At 39.1% G+C, this 17,599-nt stretch overlaps 1 protein-coding gene across 4 annotated transcripts in view; it reads left to right on the top strand.

The window, feature by feature from the left end:
* The window catches only part of COG5 (component of oligomeric golgi complex 5), a 371,971-nt gene that overhangs the window by 11,381 nt on the left and 342,991 nt on the right, over window positions 1-17,599 (top strand). For all 4 annotated transcript variants that reach the window (XM_023183076.2, XM_031936064.1, XM_023183075.2 and 1 more), the window contains 2 exons: window positions 3,841-3,895; window positions 3,998-4,067. In XM_023183076.2, coding sequence (XP_023038844.1) covers window positions 3,841-3,895; window positions 3,998-4,067 — 125 coding nt within the window. The remainder of the gene's footprint in view (window positions 1-3,840; window positions 3,896-3,997; window positions 4,068-17,599) is intronic.

The raw sequence follows: 17,599 nt of genomic DNA, 5'->3' as shown, positions 1-17,599 counted from the left end.
CTGCATGTGCATACATTTTGAGAAATGTCTCTTTTTGTCTTTTGCCCACTTTTTAATGGAGTTGTATTTTTGCTTGTTGAATTAAGTTTCTTATAAATTCTGGATATTTGACCTTTGTCAGATGCATAGTTTGCAAACATTTTCACCTGTTCTGTAGGTCGTCTGTTTATTCTATTGATAGTTTCTTTGGTTGTGCAGAAGCTCACTAGTTTTAATTATGTTTTTAAATCTCATAATATTTTTATACATTTCTGAGAGCAAGTAATACTTTAATGGCAATTTTTAAAACATGCTAGTTTTTTATTTATAAGGATGGCATGGTAGTACATTGAGTGTGTATAGGTCTAGATGAATCACCACAACAGAAATATTTCTCACTGTGGTTTTTAAGTATATGTTCTAGTTCTATAATGTGCTTGTTTTTCCCAGAATTATCTTCAAAGATTAAAATATTTGAAATACACTGCTAGACTGAATTAGAATGATTATCTCTTGTACAAGTGTGTAGAGTACAAAGGTTGGCTACTTTATTCCTATGATTATCTCAGAATATTCACTAGATTATTTGAACATAAAAGATTGAAGTGTAGGCCAGGGTGCAGTGGCTTACGCCTGTAATCCCAGCACTCTGGGAGGCCAGGGTGGGAGGTTCACTTGATCCCGGAATTCAAGAGCAGCCTGGGCAACATATGGAGACTCTATCTCTATAAAAAATAACACATTAGCTTGGCACGCTGGTGCATGTTTCTAGTCCCAGCTACTTGGGAGGCTGATGTAGGAGGATTGCTTGAGCCAAGGAGGTTGAGGCTGCAGTGAGCTGTGATCGTGTCCCTGCCCTCCAGCCTGGGTGGCAGAGCAAGACCCTAGACTCTGTCTCAGAAAATAAATAAAATGAAAAACTTTAAGTGTGAATTGCTTAGTATTCATTTTAGCATGATGTGTCTTTCTAAGTATTTACTAGAATGTTATTTTGAGATGCTGAAAAATAAATGTGTATATACATATTAGAAAAATTTAATATTATTTTAGCATCTACTTCATCTGCTTTATTCTTCTAAATATGTAAAATTTTTTACCATGTAAGTAGTTTGGAGGTATGTTTAAGCCTATTTTATTTAAAAATGTTCTTTTTAAAAATATTCTTCCAAATATTACTTTGAGAATTTGCTAGGTTTCAGAAAGCTATAGCAATAGAGTTTTTGTTTGCATGGAATTTTGAGAAATATTTATTAAGCTTATTTTTGTTAAAAAGAGGTAGCCTCCCATCCTGGCTAACATGGTGAAACCCCGTCTCTACTAAAAATACAAATAATTAGCTGGGCGTGGTGGTGGGCGCCTATAGTCCCAGCTACTTCGGAGGCTGAGGCAGGAGAATGGCGTGAACCTGGGAGGCGGAGCTTGCAGTGAGCTGAGATTGTGCCACTGCACTCCAACCTGGGTGACAGAGCGACACCCTGTCTCAAAAAAAAAAAGTAGCCTCATTCATTTATTTTTTCATTCAGGCTATCAAATAGTAATTAAGAACTTGTTAAGTACTAGGCACATGTGAACGATAGACAATGTCACTGTCCTTTTGGAACTATGTTCTGGTCCTGGAGGTAGATTAAAAAAAAAAGTACAGATAGAAAACGGGGCTGGGCATGGTGGATCATGCCTGTAATTCCAGCTACTTGTATGCTGAGACATGAGAATTGCCTGAACCTGGGAGGCAGAGTTTGCAGTGAGCTGAGATCATGCCACTGCACCCCAGCATGGGCAGTAGAGTTAGACTGTATCTCAGAAAACAGAAAGAAAAATTTTATTTGTAAATTCTGTAGAGAAATAAAACAGGTAGGTGATGGGGATGGATGAAGGTGAGGGAAGGCCTTTTTGAGAAGATGACATTTGAGTCAAGATCTAATGATAAGGAGGAGCCATCAAGCGAAGATTTGGAGAGAAGACTGAACAATAAATGGGAAAGCAGGAATTAACTTGGCATGTTTGAGGGGCAGAAAGTAGCCCAGAATAGTGAAGGAGGGAGAGAATCGTAGATGAGATTCTTGGGAAGGAATTTGGATTTAATTCTAAATGCAGTGGTAAACCATTGGAAGAGTTTAATCAGGTTATTGTATGATGAGATTAATACTCTGAATAGTTTGATAGCTCTATAGAAAAAGGCAATGGTGGAACCTTCCAAACTAGTGTCCCTGATATTAGAATAGTTGAAGTAGACGGTGCCTTGGATTAGAGGGGTGGCAGATGGAGTAAAATGTAGGCAAAACTGATAGGGTTTGTTGATGGCAGATGAAAGAGCTGATGGAAAAAAGCCACCATGAGTTATTCCTAGGATTTTGGTCTCAAAAATTGGATAGATAGATGATGGTATGAGTAATGGAGATGTCATAGCCTGGAGAGAAGTGTGATTTTTGATGGTTGCAAGGTAGGGCATAAACTATCTTGGGTATCTTAAATTTGATGTAACAGTACCGGGGAAGAGAGAGAAAGAGGACAGAGAGATAGGGAATGAGAACATAGGCAGATATATAAAGAAAATCTTTTTACATAGATATATGTGTATACGTCTGTATATGTGTGTGTGTGTATAAAATCAGTATTTTATTGAACAGATACTGTTTAAAACTTTGGAGTTGAATGAAATTCCTGAAAGATTGTAGATGGAGAAAAGCAGATGGCTGAGGATCACATCTTGGGGGTACTCCAGCACATGTACAGGTCTGCCAGAGGAGAAGTGGGAACAACTAATGAGATAATAGGAGACCCAGGAAGTGTGTTGATTTGAAAGCCTAGACAAAAAAATGTTTTAGAAAGGGAGTAGTCAACTGCTGTGAATTTCTGAGAGCTTGAACAAGATTAAGACAGAACCAACAATAGAATTTGGCAACTCGTAGATTTCTGGTGACCTTGATAAGATCTGTTTTGGTGGAGTATGGGTGGAAACCCTTTGAGACTGGGTTGTGGAGAGAATATGATGTAAGAAAATGGTTATAAGTAATGGCAGTTTATTCTTGGCAGTTTATGGTGAATACACCACAAAACCAGCGCAAAAGTGGGAATCTTTGGTTCAGAGAGGATTCTGTTGGACTGAACTGTGTTATTATACTTGTATGCTGATAGGGATGTTTATTTGTTCTAACATTACTTCATTTAAAATATGACGACATGTCTATACTTAAATTTAGCTATTACTATGCTTTCAAAACAACTATGCCAGTTGGATATAGAAACTGAATTTTAAAGAATGGCCTTCAAAATAATTTAATATCTGTACTAATTGAAAGCCTAAATAATAAAATTTAAGCTTGATCTTCCTGAAAATATTTTTCCAATTTTGTGAAAATTTCCTCATGTTGTAAGCCTAGAGAGTTGTAGATTAAGCTGTGGACTATAGTTTTAATATAGGAGTGATGGGGCAAAGGGGATATTGTGGAGGATCAGTCATACTTTTTTGGTAATGTATTAAAATATACGTAACATACAGTTTATTGTTTTTTAGCATTTTAAAGCATACAATTCAGTGGCATTAAGTACATTTACGGTGTTGTGCGACCATCCTCACTATCTAGGTCCAGAACTTTTCCATCACCCCAAATGGAAACCCCATATCCATTAAGCAGTCAGTTTCCATTCCCTGTCAGGCTTCTTTTGTGAGGCAAAGATTGGAGGGAGAGACCAGTTACAGGCTTTTACAGCAGTGTGGGTAAAAGATATTGGTTGCTTGGATTAGGATGGTGACAGAAAAAGTTAAAATTATATATGCATGTATTTTCTTTTAATTTAACTTTTTACCCAGTTGGATGCCCTGTAAATTTGTAAAGCCAATGTAAGCTTATGTTTTCCTAGGTGTTCTTCAGATGATGCAGACGAGAATTGGGGCTTTACAGGGAGCTGTTGATAGGTACTGTTCTTAATTTTATAAATAAATGGAATGGGAATATTTTTATCCATTGATATTTTGAAAATGATTTTATTCTCGCTCCTCTCTTTTCTTTTTCTTTAGGATAAAAGCAAAAATTGTTGAACCATACAATAAGATAGTTGCCCGTACTGCACAACTAGCAAGACTTCAGGTAGTTTCTTACTTTTATTTCTTTATACTTTATTATTCATTTTGTTTTCTTAAGTGGACAAAATTGAAGAGTATGAGTTTGGAAGAAGTAAGAGAATGGGAACAGAAGGTAAGAGAAAAGGAGAAAACAATACTAAAAAGCCTTAAGATGTCTAGCTCAAAAAATACAAATCTAAAGTGAATTATTTTCACTGTCATTGCAGTATATAATTGTTTATTAACTTATATCTTCTTCCATTTCTTTCATCAATGTTTTATACCTTTCAGTGTATAGATGCTTCACCTCCTTGGTTAAATTTATTTCTAACTTTTTTTGTAGCTCTTGTAAATGGGAAATGGGATTGTTTTTCTGATTTCTTTGGATAGTTCGTTGTTAGTGTATAGAAATGCTACTGATTTTTGTATGTTAACTTTGTATCCCTGACTTTACTGTATGCATTTTTTCTAGCACTCTTGGTGGAGTCTTTAGGGTCTTTTATCTACTTTTCTATCTAAAGGATCATGCTGTCTGCAAACAGGGACAATTTTACTTCCCTTCAGGTTTGGGTGCCTTTTATTTCTCTCTTGCCTAATGGCTCTGGCCAGGACTTCCAGTGGCTGTGTTGATGAATAGTAGTGGTGAGAGTGTGCATCCTTGTCTTGTTCCTGATCTTAGAGGAAAAGCTTTCAACTTTTCACTGTTGATTATCATGTTAGTTTTGGGCTTGTCGTATATGGCCTCTATTGTGTTGAGGTACATTCCTTCTATAACAATTTTTTTTGAGTTTTTAACATGATGTGTTGTTGAATTTTACCAAGTGCCTTTTCTGCATCTATCAAAATGATATGGTTTTTGCCTTTCATTCTGTTAATGTGGTATATCATTTATTGATTTGCACATGTTGAACCATCTCTGCACCCCAGAGATAAATCTCACTTGATCATGGGGAATAATTATTCTAGTGTGCTACTGAATTCGATTGGCTAGTATTTTGTTGAAGATTTTGCATCTGTGTTGATCAGGAATACTGACCTGTAATTTTCTTTTCCTGTAGTGTCTTTGGCATTGACAGAAGAGTAATATTGGCCTAATAAAATGAGTTTAGAAATATTTTTCCATCTTTGATTTTTTGGGGAGAGTTTTAGAAGGATTGGTATTAGTTTTTCTTTAAATGTTTGGTAGAATTCAACAGTAAAACCATCAAGTCCTGGACTTTTCTTTGTTAGGAGACTTTTTATTACTGATTTAATCTGTGTACTCACTATTGATCTGTTAAGATTTTATTTCTTTATGATTCAATTTTGGTAAGTTGTATATGTCTAGAAATGTATCAGTTTCTTCTAAGTTATCTGATTTGTTGTCATATAATTGTTCATGGTAGTTTCTTATAATTCTTTATATTTTTATAATATCAATTATAATGTTTTCTTTTTCATTTCTGGCTTTATTTGAGACTTCTTTTTTTTCTTAGTCTAGCTAAAGTTTTATTGATTTTATTTATCTTTTCAAAACACCAACTCTTATAGCAAGGCATGGTGACACGCCTGTAGTCCCAGCTACTCGGGAGGCTGAGACGGGAGACCTGCTTGAGCCTGGGAGGTAGAAGTTGCAGTGAGCCGAGATTGCACCATTGTACTGGAGCCTGGGCAACAGAGCAAGACCTTGTCTCAAAAAAAAAAAAAACCCAAAACACAACTCTTGATTTTATTAATCTTTATTGTTTCCTAGTCTATATTTAATTTATTTCTGCCCTGATCTTTATTATTTTCTTCCTTCTACTAACTTTGGGCTTTGTTTGTTCTTTTGCTAGTTCTTGAAGTTTAATGTTAGGTTATTTATTTGAAATCTTTTTTGATGTAGACATTTATTGCTATAAACTTTCTTCTTAGAACTGCTTTTGCTGCATCCCATAACTTTCAGTATATTGTGTCATTTGTCTCAAGATATTTTAAAATTTATCTTTTAATTTGTTTTTTGATCCATTGGTTGCTCATAAGCATTTTTTTTTTTTTTTTTTAGAATTTTTTTGGTGAATTTTTCAAAATCCATCCTTTATTGATTTCTAGTTTAATACCATTGTGGTTGGAAAAGATATTTGATATGATCTCAGTCTTCTTAAGTTTGTTAAGCCTTATTTTCTGGTCTAACATATGATCTATCCTGAAAAAAGTTTCATATGCATTTAAGAAGAACGTGTATTCTGCCACTATTGGATGCAATGTTCTGTATTTGTCTGTTCGGTTTGTTTGGTCTAGAGTGTAGTTAAAGTCTGTTGTTTCAATATTGATTTGTTGGTTTTTTTCTTTCTTTTTTTTTGAGATGGAGTCTCACTGTGTCACCCAACCTGGAGTGCAGTGGCCTGATCACTGCTCACTGCAACCTCCGCCTCACAGGTTCAAGCCAGTCTTCTGCCTCAGCCTCCTGAGTAGCTGGGATTACAGGTGCCCGCCACCACGCCTGGCTAATTTTTGCATTTTTAGTAGAGATGGCATTTCACTGTGTTGGCCAGGCTGGTCTCGAACTCCTGACCTCGGGTGATCTGCCTGCCTTGGCCTCCCCATGTGCTAGGATTACAAGTGTGAGCCACTGCGCCCGGCCTATTTTCTTTCAGCACTTTGAATAGATCATCCCTGTCTCTCCTGGCTTATAAGATTTCTACTGAGAAATCTGTTCATAGCCATCTTGGGATTCCTTTGTATGTGATGTGCTTCTTTTCTCTTGCTGCTTTCAAGATCCTCTCTGTTTTTAATTTTTTACAACTTGGTTGTAATATATCTTGGGGTAGTCTTGTTTACATTGAATCTGATTGGAGGTCTTTGAGCTTCCTATACCTGGATATTTTTTATCTTTCCACAGATTTGGGGAGTTTTTGTTGTTGTTGTTATTATTATTATTATTAATTTATTAATTTTTTTTTAAGACGGAGTCTCGGTCTGTAGCCCAGGCTGGAGTGCAGTGGTGCGATCTCGGCTCACTGCAAGCCCCTCTTTCCGGGTTCACACCATTCTCCTGAGTAGCTGGGACTACGGGCGCCCACCACCGCGCCTGGCTAATTTTTTGTATTTTTAGTAGAGACGGGGTTTCACTGTGGTCTCAATCTCCTGACCCTGTGATCCGCCCACCTCGGCCTCCCAAAGTGCTAGGATTACAGGCGTGAGCCACCGCACCCGGCCTGTTATTATTTTGTAAAATAAACTTTCTTCTCTCTCTGCTCCTTCTGGGACACGCATAATATGTAGATTGGATTGCTTAATGGCATCTCATAATTCTCAAAGGCTTTCCTTACTCTTTTTCTTTTTTCTTTTTGTTCCTCTGACTGGATCATTTCAAATAACCCCTTTCCAAACGCACTGATTCTTTTGCATGATTGAATCTATTGTTGAAGCTCTCTTTGGAATTTTTTTAGTTCAGTCGTTGTGTTCTTTTGCTCCAGAATTTCAGTTTGGTTCATTTTTGTGGTTTCTGTGTCTTTGTTGAACTTCCCATTTTATTTGTTTATTGTTTTCCTGATTTTGTGTACTTGTCTAGTTGTAGTCTCTTGTAGTTCATGGAGTTTTTAAAAGATGGTTATTTTGAATTATTTGTCAGGCAGCTCATAAACCTCAATTTCTTTAATGTTTGTTCCTTTGGTGGTATTATGTTTCCCTGATTGTGATTCTTGTTGCCTTGTATTGGTGCCTGCACATTTGTAGAAGTAGGAACTACTCCACTCTTTGCAGACTGGCTTTGGCTGGGAAAGTTCTTCACCAATTAGCCTGACCAGAGATTCTAGGCAAGCTTTCTGGTGTGGTCTGTGGGCAGACTTACTGCTGGTGTCTTCAGGCAGGCTGTTGTGGTACCTAGGTTAGCAGGCGCACAGGTCTGGTGGTTGGGTCCATGAGGTTTGGTCTGGAGACTGCATTTACTGGGGCAAATGTGGGTCATGAGTTTGCTGGAGCAGACTTAGATCCAGGGTTCACAGTGCCAAACTGGCCCCCTGTGGAATGGACCTATTAGGGGCCTAGTCCACAGGAGCTGGTCTGAAGCCTGGTCCCTTGGGAGCTGACCTGGCACTGGGACTGGCCTTGAACTTGAATCTGCAGGAGCCAACCAGTTGCTGGAATGGGCCTGGCACCTGGTACCATGGGAATGGGCCTGGAACCTGAGTCCACAGTGCCTGGCTTTCACTGTCCCCTGGGACCATGGGGGTGGGCTTGGAGCTTGTGAGTCAGGCCTGGGTCCTGGGTTTACCAGGGTTAGCCTGGAGCTTGGGTTTGTGAGGGTGGTCCTGGAGCCTTGGTCTGCTGAAGTAAGCCTGGGCTCTGCGTCCACTGAAGGCTGGGGTCTGTGGATGCTTGCTTTGTGCCTAGAGCCATGAGGGTCTCTCTGGAGGCTGGGTGAGTGAGTGCTTGCCTGGAGTCTGGGTCTTCAAGGGCTTCCCTGGAGACTGGGCCACTGAGACAGCTGTGAGTCATCTGGTCTTGGGAGCTGGCCTGGCACTGGGTTCTGCGATGAGCCTGGACCCTGGGTTTGCCAGAGGAGGCTGGGTTCTGCTGGGATGGATCTGGACCCTGGGCCTGCCCGAAGAGCCTGGACTTTGTGTCTGTTGGAGTGTGGGGACCCGTAGGGCAGGCTTGGAGCCTGTGTCCGTGGGTGTTGACCTGGTGTCTGAGGCCACAGGTGCCAACCTGATGCTGGGGCAGATCTGGTGTTTGGGGCCACGTGGGCTGCTCTGGAGCATGAGGATTCAGTGGCTGACCTGCTGCTGGAAGTCTCTGTGCTAACCTGGCACTAGGGCTAGCCTAACATCTTGGGCTATGCAGGGTTGCCTGGTGCTGGGTTGGGCCTGGAGCCTGAGTTGGGATTAGCCTGAAGCCGAGGGCTCGTCTGAGACCTGGGGTCACTGGGACCAGCCTGGTAGTGGTGTAGTCTGGAAGTACTGGCATGGAGTCGGGCAGGGGCAACCTGCCCAACACGATTTTAATGGGTCAGGCCTAGTGTTGGGGACTGAGGCAAAGTCCAGCGCTCAATTCCTTCTCTTTTCTCTGCTCAGCAAGCATCTGTCTCCTTGCTAGCTGGCTTGTATTGGGGGACGCAGGTAATGTGACACTGTCCTTCCTACTCTCTTTAGTGTGTCTCTTTTTATTTCTGTGCTATATTCAGGTGCTATAATGTCTCACCTGGTTTAACTTTTGTGAAGATAATTTGGATAGTGGTTCAAGTTAATGTGTCTGCAAGCTGGAGTCCTGGAAAGTCTTCCTCTGCCATCTTACTAATGTCACTCATAAACATATCACATTGATTTTTGTAACTAAAAATTATGCTTTAATACCCTGTTTTTTGGAAAGTATCCTTTTTCAGATTCATCTATATTGCTTTTTTTTTTTTTTTTTTTTTTTCCTAGACAGAGTTGTGCTCTATTGCCTAGGCTGGAGTGCAGTGGAGTAATCTTGGCTCACTGCAGCCTCCACCTCCCAGGTTCAAGGATTCTCCTGCCTTAGCTTCCCAGGTAGCTGGGATTATCAGGCACCCGCCACCACATTTGGCTATTTTTGTTGTTGTGTTTTTAGTAGAGACAGGGTTCACCATGTTGGCCAAGCTGGTCTCGAACTCCTGACCTCAAGTGATCCACCTGCCTTGGCCTCCCAAAGTGCTGGGATTACAGGCGTGAGCCACCATACCTGGTCTTGCTTATTGTTTTGTTTCATTTTTATTGCTGTAGAATATGTCATTATATGAATATTCTGCTTATGGACTTTGGATTGTTTCCAGATTGGGACCATTATGAATAATATGGCTGTGAAAACTTTTTCACAAATATATGTTGGCTCATGTAATACCCCTTTGTGTAAGTTATATCCTGAGAATGAGATTTCTGGGTTATAGGGATTTTCAACTTCAGTAGATAATGCCAAACTATTTTACCAAATGGTTATACCACATATGCTATCAGTATATGAGAGTTGCTTTTAGTTTGTATCCTTGCCAACACTTCGTGTTGTCAGACTTGTTAGTTTTTGCTAATATTTTAGGTGTGTGGTGGTGTCTCGTGGTTTTGTTTTTCTAGGAACTAATTACTAAGGAGATTGAACCTCTTGTGAGTCATCTATTACGTGTGTTTCAGTTATCCCTGTGCCTACCCGTTTTTTTCTCCTTCTTGCTCTTTTGTGTTGTTGGAGAGAAGTTAAATTTATCCAGTTTTTCTTTTATGGTTAGTTCTCTTTTATGAAAAATTCTCACAAGGTAATGTTCTCTACCCTGAAGTTATGAAGATATTGTATATTGTCTTCAAAAACATGTATTGTTTTGACTCATATGTTTAGATCTATAATCTACCTGGAATTGCTTGTAAATTTACTAATCTTTTTTATTAAGTATCTAATCTGCTGTTAATCCTATCCTGTGTGTTTTAAAATTTTGCATAATATAGTTTTCTTTGTATTTTTTTTTTTTTTTTTTTGAGATGGAGTCTTGCTCTGTTGCCTAGGCTGAAGTGCAGTGGCATGATCTCGGCTCACTGCAACCCCACCTCCCGGGTTCAAGCGATTCTTCTGCTTCAGCCTCCTGAGTCGCTGGGAGTACAGGCGCATACCACCACGCCCAGCTAATTTTTGTATTTTTATTAGAGACGGGGTTTTAACATATTGGCCAGGCTGGTCTCGAACTCCTAACCTCATGGTTTGCCTGCCTCGGCCTCCCAAAGTGCTGGGATTACAGGTGTGAGCCACCACACCCGGCCTATAGTTTTCATCTCTAGTATTTGTATTTGTGTCTTTTTATATGTTCTCTTTCTGTGATGACATTTATATTTCAATTTCATTTATATACATACACACACACACACATATGTATGCTTGTTTGTTTGTTTGTTTGTTTTTTTAAGACAGGGTCTCATTCTGTTGCCCAGGCTGCAGTGCAGTGGTAAGATCTCAACCCATTGCAGTCTTCGTCTCCCAGGCCCAAGCTATCCTCCCACTTCAGCCTCCTGAGTAGCTGAGACTATAGGCACGCACCACCACACCCAGCTAATTTTTGTATTTTTTGTAGAGACCAGGTTCTGTCATGCTGCCCAGGCTGGTCTTGAACTCCTGAGGTCAAGCATTCCACCTGCATTGGCCTCCCAAAGTGCTGGGATTACAAGCATGAGCCACTGTGTCCATCCGACATTTATGTTTTCATTTACCTTCTTGAAGATATACATGTTTATAATTTTTTTTTTTTTCCCCCGAGACAGAATCTTGCTCTGTTGTCCAGGCTGGGGTGCAGTGGCACGATCGTGGCTCACTGTACCCTCCGCCTCCTGGGTTCAAGTGATTCTCCTGCCTAAGCCTCCTAAGTAGCTGGGATTATAGGCAAGTGCCACCACACCTGGCTGATTTTTGTATTTTCAGTAGAGATGGGGTTTCACCATATTGGCCTGGCTGGTCTTGAACTCCTGACCTCAGGTGATCCGCCTGCCTCAGCCTCCCAAAGTGCTGGGATTATAGACGTGAGCCATTGTGCCCAGCCTATGAAATAAATTAACATTTAATTCTTTATTATTTCTAGGTTTATTTTTGTTGATTGACTTTTCTTCTTGTTATGGGTTTTACGTGTTTTGCTTCTTTACATACCTGGTAATTTTTTATTGGATATTAGAAATGTGTATTTTATGTTTAGAGTTCCTAGATTATTTAGAATTTCTTTTAAATAGTGTTGGACTTTTTTCTGGTTCACACTTAAGTTACTTGGAATCAGTTTGATCTTTTTTATTTTATTTTATTTTTATTTTTATTTTTTTTGAGACAGGGCCTTGCTCCGTCACTTGGGCTGGAGTATAGTGGGGCAGTCTTGACTCACTGCAGCCTCCAACTGCTGGTATCAAGCAATCCTCCTGCTCCAGCCTCCCAAGTGCCTGGGACTACAGGCACATACTACCATGCCCAGCTAATTTTTTTTTTTAGATTTATTGTAAGAGATAGGAGTCTCACCATGTTGCCTAGGCTGATCTCAAACTCCTGGCCTCAAGTGATACTCCTACCTGGCCGCCCAAAATGCTGGGATTACAGGTGTGAGCCACCATTGATCTTTTTGAGATTTAGTTTTAAATCTTTGTTAGTACAGGTCCAGAACAGCCTTTAACCTAGGGCTAGTTTAGCCCTGTTTACTATTAGGTCTTTCTACTGTGGTTGGTGAGAACATGTGTGAGCTCTGTGAGTTGTTTCAGTGTTTCTTTTCCTGTGCTTCCTCTCACACATGCACAGATTGGTACTCAGAAGACTTGCAGCTATTTTTCTGCTTATCTCCACAACGTCTCTTTTTGCAGCTTCTTTTTCTCCAATTCTCTGCCCACAAACACTAGCTTTTTTGGCTTTCTTGAAGTGTAATCTCTGCTTCCCAACTTCAGAGAGACTGTCATGCTCTGTTTCCCTTCCCTTTCCTTCCTTTCCCTTCCCTTTGCCATGGCCTGAAAATTGTCTCCCAGTGGTAATCTGAGACAATTGTTAAGCTCATTTTCTTGTTTCTCTCAAAGATCACAGACCTGCATTTTCTGTTATGGAATTATTGTCCAATTATTCATTCCTGTTGTCCTAAAATTATTTCGTGTGTTTTGTTCAGTTTTCTAGTTGTTTAAAATGGAAAGGTACGTCTGACCCTATTCCATCATTCTTAGAAGTCACACTCATTATTAAAAATTGAGTTATAAGTTATGTACCATAAAATAATCACTTTAACATGAACAGTTTTGGAGTTTTTACTATATTCACAAGATTGTGTCTTGTGAATATAATATCTAATTATACTATAATATTATCTAGTGCCAGAATATTTTCATTACCTTAAAAAGAAACTCTATGCCCATTAGCAGTTATTCCCTCTGTCCACTTCCCTACGCCAAGCTCTCAACCACTAATCTGCAGTCTTCCTTTTTGGATTTCCCTCTTCAGGACATTTCATAGAAATGGATCATTCATTATGTAGCATTTGGCTTCTTAATGTAATATTTTCAAGGTTCATCCATATTGTAGCATGTGTCAGTACAGTAAGTTCTTATTTAATGTCATCGATAGGTTCTTAGAAACTTCAACTTTAATAAAGACATACAGCAGGTCCATGAATAACATGTCATTTTGTTATAACACTGAGGAGGAAAAAAATGGGTCTTATTATATGTTGCTTTGTCGTTGTTGTTTTTTGAGACAGGGTCTTGCTCTGTCATCCAGGCTGGAGTGCAGCCTCTTGAATAGCTGAGACTACAGGCACACACCACCATGCCCAGCTAATTTTTTTTTTAATTTAAATTTTTTTTAGACAGTGTCTCTCACTGTGTTGCCCAGGCTAGTCTCAAACTTCTGGACTCAAGTGATCCATCTTCTTCAGCCTCCCAAAGTGCTGGGATTACAGGAGTGAGCCACCCTGGTCCATTGTTTTCACTTAAAGTCAAAAGAGCCAGTTGATGATGTTTAATGAGGACTTAGGTACTTCATTCCTTTTTATGGTCAAATAATATATCATTACATGAATATATCACATTTTTGTTCATTCAGTTTGTTTATCGTTTCATCAGTTGATGAATATTTAGGTTGTTTCTACTTTTTAACTATTTTGAATAGACTGCTAAGAACAAACGTTGCATAAGTAATACTTATGTGAACTTTTTTTTTTTCAATTCTTGGGTATAAACCTAGAACATATTATGCTAGGTCATATGCTAAGTCTATGTTTTACATTTTGAGGAATGCCAAACTATTTCCAAGGCAACTGTACTGTTTTCCATTGTTACCAACAATGTATGAAGATTCTAATTTCTCTACTTTTTAAAAATATTGCCATCTTATTGAAGTGGCATCATTGTGCTGAGTAAATACCCGAGATTCGTTGTCTTACAGCCACAGAAAACTAGGACGCAGACACACAAATAGTGAGATTCAGAGTGGAAGTTTAATAGGTGAAAGAAAGAGAAGAGCTCTCTCTGCTGCAGAGAGAGGGGTACTGGAGAACTGGGTTGCCACTTTTATGGTGAAATGCAGTGGGTTTTATAGATGAGCTTGAGGAGGCAGTGTCTGATTTACATAGGGCATGAAAGATTGGTTGGACCAGGTGTGCTATTTCCATAAGGTGCGAAAAACTAGTTAGGGCTGGGTGTGCCACTTGCATAGCATGTGAAAAAGCTGGCCACCCCACTCTAATCTTTTATTATGCAGATGGGTTCTCTGGCTGGCTGGTGCCATGTTGCCTGCATCTTTACATGTGGTGACAAAGAAAAGCAAAGATGGAGCCTTCATGTTGAACGTACTTGGCTTCCATGTAGCCCTTTTCTATTGACACAGCTGCTGGCATTCACCTGTTCAGTTTCCAGCTTGCATATCTATGTCTGCAGCTCGATTTTTCAGGCTGCTCTTTGTTAGAAAAGAAATGATTTGGGGGCTGCTTTTCGTTTAAAGGGAAATTCTGCCAAGTACTCTGTTGCCATTATTATCTGCCTAAATAATTTCTGTCTCTTGTATCATTATTAGGTATGAAGTAGTATCTCATTATCATTTTGATTTGCATTTTCCTAATGGCTAATGATATTGAGCATCTTATATGGTACCTTTTGGCTATTTATCTGTCTTCCCTGGTGACATGTCTATTCAAATCCTTTGCTCTTTTTTTTTCATTCTTTATTTTTTTTAGTTATACTTTAAGTTCTGGGATACATTTCGAGAACGTGCAGGTTTGTTACATAGGTATACATGTGCCATGGTGGTTTGCTGCACCCATCAACCCATTATCTACATTAGATACTTCTCCTAATACTGTCCCTCCCCCTTGGCCCCACCCCCTGACAGGCCCCAGTGTGTGATGTTGCCCTCCCTGTGTATTCTCATTGTTCAACTCCCACCGATGAGTGAGAATATGTGGTGTTCGGTTTTTGGTTCCTGTGTTAGTTTGCTGAGAATGATGGTTTCCAGCTTCATCCTTGTCCCTGCAATGGGCATGATCTCATTCTTTTTTATGGCTGCATAGTATTCCATGGTGTATATATGCCACATTTTCTTTATCCAGTCTAACATTGATGGACATCTGGGTTGGTTCCAAGTCTTTGCTATTGTGAACAGTGCTGCAGTAAACATATGTGTGCATGTGTCTTTATAGTAGAATGATTTATAATCCTTTGGGTATAGAATATTTATAATCCTTTGGGTATATACCCAGTAATGGGATTGCTGGTCAAATGGTATTTTTAGTTCTAGATGCTTGAGAAATAGCCACACAATGGCTGAACTAATTTACATTCCCACCAACAGTGTAAAGTCTATAAGGAAGGGGTCCAGTTTCAGTTTTCTGCATACAGCTAGCCAGTTTTCCCAGCACCATTTATTAAATGGGGAATCCTCTCCCCATTGCTTTTGTCTGGTTTGTTGAAGATCAGATGGTTCTAAATGTGTTGTGTTATTTCTGTTCCATTGGTCTGTATTTCTGTTCCATTGATCTATATATCTGTTTTGGTATCATTACCATGCTGTTTTGGTTACTGTAGCCTTTTAGTATAGTTTGAAGTCAGGTAGTGTGATGCCTCTAGCTTTGTTCTTTTTGCTTAGGATTGTCTTGGCTATATGGAATCTTTTTTGGTTCCATATGAAATTTAAAGTAGTTTTTTCTAATTCTGTGAAGAATGTCAGTGGTAGCTTGATGGGAATAGTATTGAATCTATAAATTACTTTGGGCAGTATGGCCATTTTCATGATATTGATTCTTCCTGTCCATGAGCGTGGAATGTTTTTCCATTTGTTTGTGTCCTATCTTATTTTCTTGAGCGGTGGTTTGTAGTTCTCCTTGAAGAGGTCCTTCACATGTCTTGTAAGTTGTATTCCTAGGTATTGTTATTTTCTTTGTAGCAATTGTGAATGGGAGTTTGCTCATGATTTGGCTCTCTGTTTTTCTGTTATTGGTGTATAGGAATGCTTGTGATATTTGCACATTGATTTTGTATCCTGAGACTTCACTGAAGTTGCTTATCAGTTTAAGGAGTTTTTGGGCTGAGATAATGGGGTTTTCTATATATACAATCATGTCATCTGCAAACAGAGATAATTTGATTTCCTGTCTTCCTATTTGAATACACTTTATTTCTTTCTCTTGCCTGATTGCCCTGACCGGAACTTCCAATAATATGTTGAATAGGGGTGGTGAGAAAGGGCATCCTTGTCTTCTGCCGGTTTTCAAAGGGAATGCTTCCAGCTTTTGCCTATTCAGTATGCTGTTGGCTATGGGTTTGTCATAAATAGCTCTTATTATTTTGAGATATGTTCCATCAGTACCTAGTTTATTGAGTGTTCTTAGCATGAAGGGCTGTTGAATTTTGTCAAAGGCCTTTTCTGCATCTTCTGAGATAATCATGTGGTTTTTGTCATTGGTTCTGTTTATGTGATGGATTATGTTTATTGATTTGCATATGTTGAACCAGTCTTGCATCCCAGGGATGAAGCCGAGTTGATCGTGGTGGATAAGCTTTTTAATGTGCTGCTGGATTTGGTTTGCCATTATTTTATTGAGGATTGTCACATTGATGTTCATCAGGGATATTGGCCTGAAATTTTTTTATTGTATCTCTGCCAGATTTTGGTATCAGGATGATGCTGACCTCATAAAATGAGTTAGTGAGAAGTCCCTCTTTTTCTGTTGTTTGGAATAATTCTAGAAATAGTTCTAGAAGGAATGGTACCAGCTTCTCTTTGTAACACCTCTGGTAAAATTCGGCTGTTAATCTGTTCCTGGGCTTTTTCTTTGGTTGGTAGGCTATTAGTGCCTCAATTTCAGCACTTATTGGTCTATTGAAGGATTCAACTTCTTTCTGGTTTAGTCTTGGGAGGGCATATATGTCCAGGAAAGTATCCATTTCTTCTAGATTTTCTAGTTTATTTGCACAGAGGTGTTTATAGTATTCTGTGATGGTAGTTTGTATTTCTGTGGGATCAGTGATATCCTCTTTATCATTTTTTATTGTGTCTATTTGGTTCTTCTCTTTTCTTCTGTATTAGTCTGGCTAGTGGTCTATTTTGTTAATCGTTCCAAAAAAACAACTCCTGGATTCATTGATTTTTATTTTTGAAGGGTTTTTCGTGTCTCTATCTCCTTTAATTCTGCTCTGATCTTAATTATTTCTTGTCTTCTGCTAGAATTTGAATTTGTTTGCTCTTGCTTCTCTAGTTCTTTTAATTGTGGTGTTAGGCTGTCAATTTTAGATCTTTCTCACTTTCACCTGTGGGCATTTAGTGCTATAAATTTCCCTCTAGACACTGCTTTAGCTGTGTCTCAGAGATTCTGGTATGTCGTGTCTTTGTTCTCATTGGTTTCAAAGAACTCATTTATTTCTGCCTTAATTTCGTTATTTACCCAGTAGTCATTCAGGATCAGGTTGTTCAGTTTCCATATAGTTGTGCGGTTTTGGGTGAATTTCTTAATCCTGAGTTTTGGTTTGGTTGCACTGTGGTCTGAGAGACTGTTTGTTATGATTTACATTCTTTTACATTTGGTGAGGGGTGTTTTACGTCCAATTATGTGGTCAATTTTAGGATGAGTGCTGTGTGGTACTGTGAAGAATCCGTATT

Source organism: Piliocolobus tephrosceles, chromosome 8 (assembly GCF_002776525.5).
Source record: "Piliocolobus tephrosceles isolate RC106 chromosome 8, ASM277652v3, whole genome shotgun sequence".
NCBI classification, from domain to species: Eukaryota; Metazoa; Chordata; class Mammalia; order Primates; family Cercopithecidae; genus Piliocolobus; species Piliocolobus tephrosceles.
Note: the sequence above shows the minus strand (reverse complement) of the source record. Positions and strands in the feature narration are given on the sequence as shown.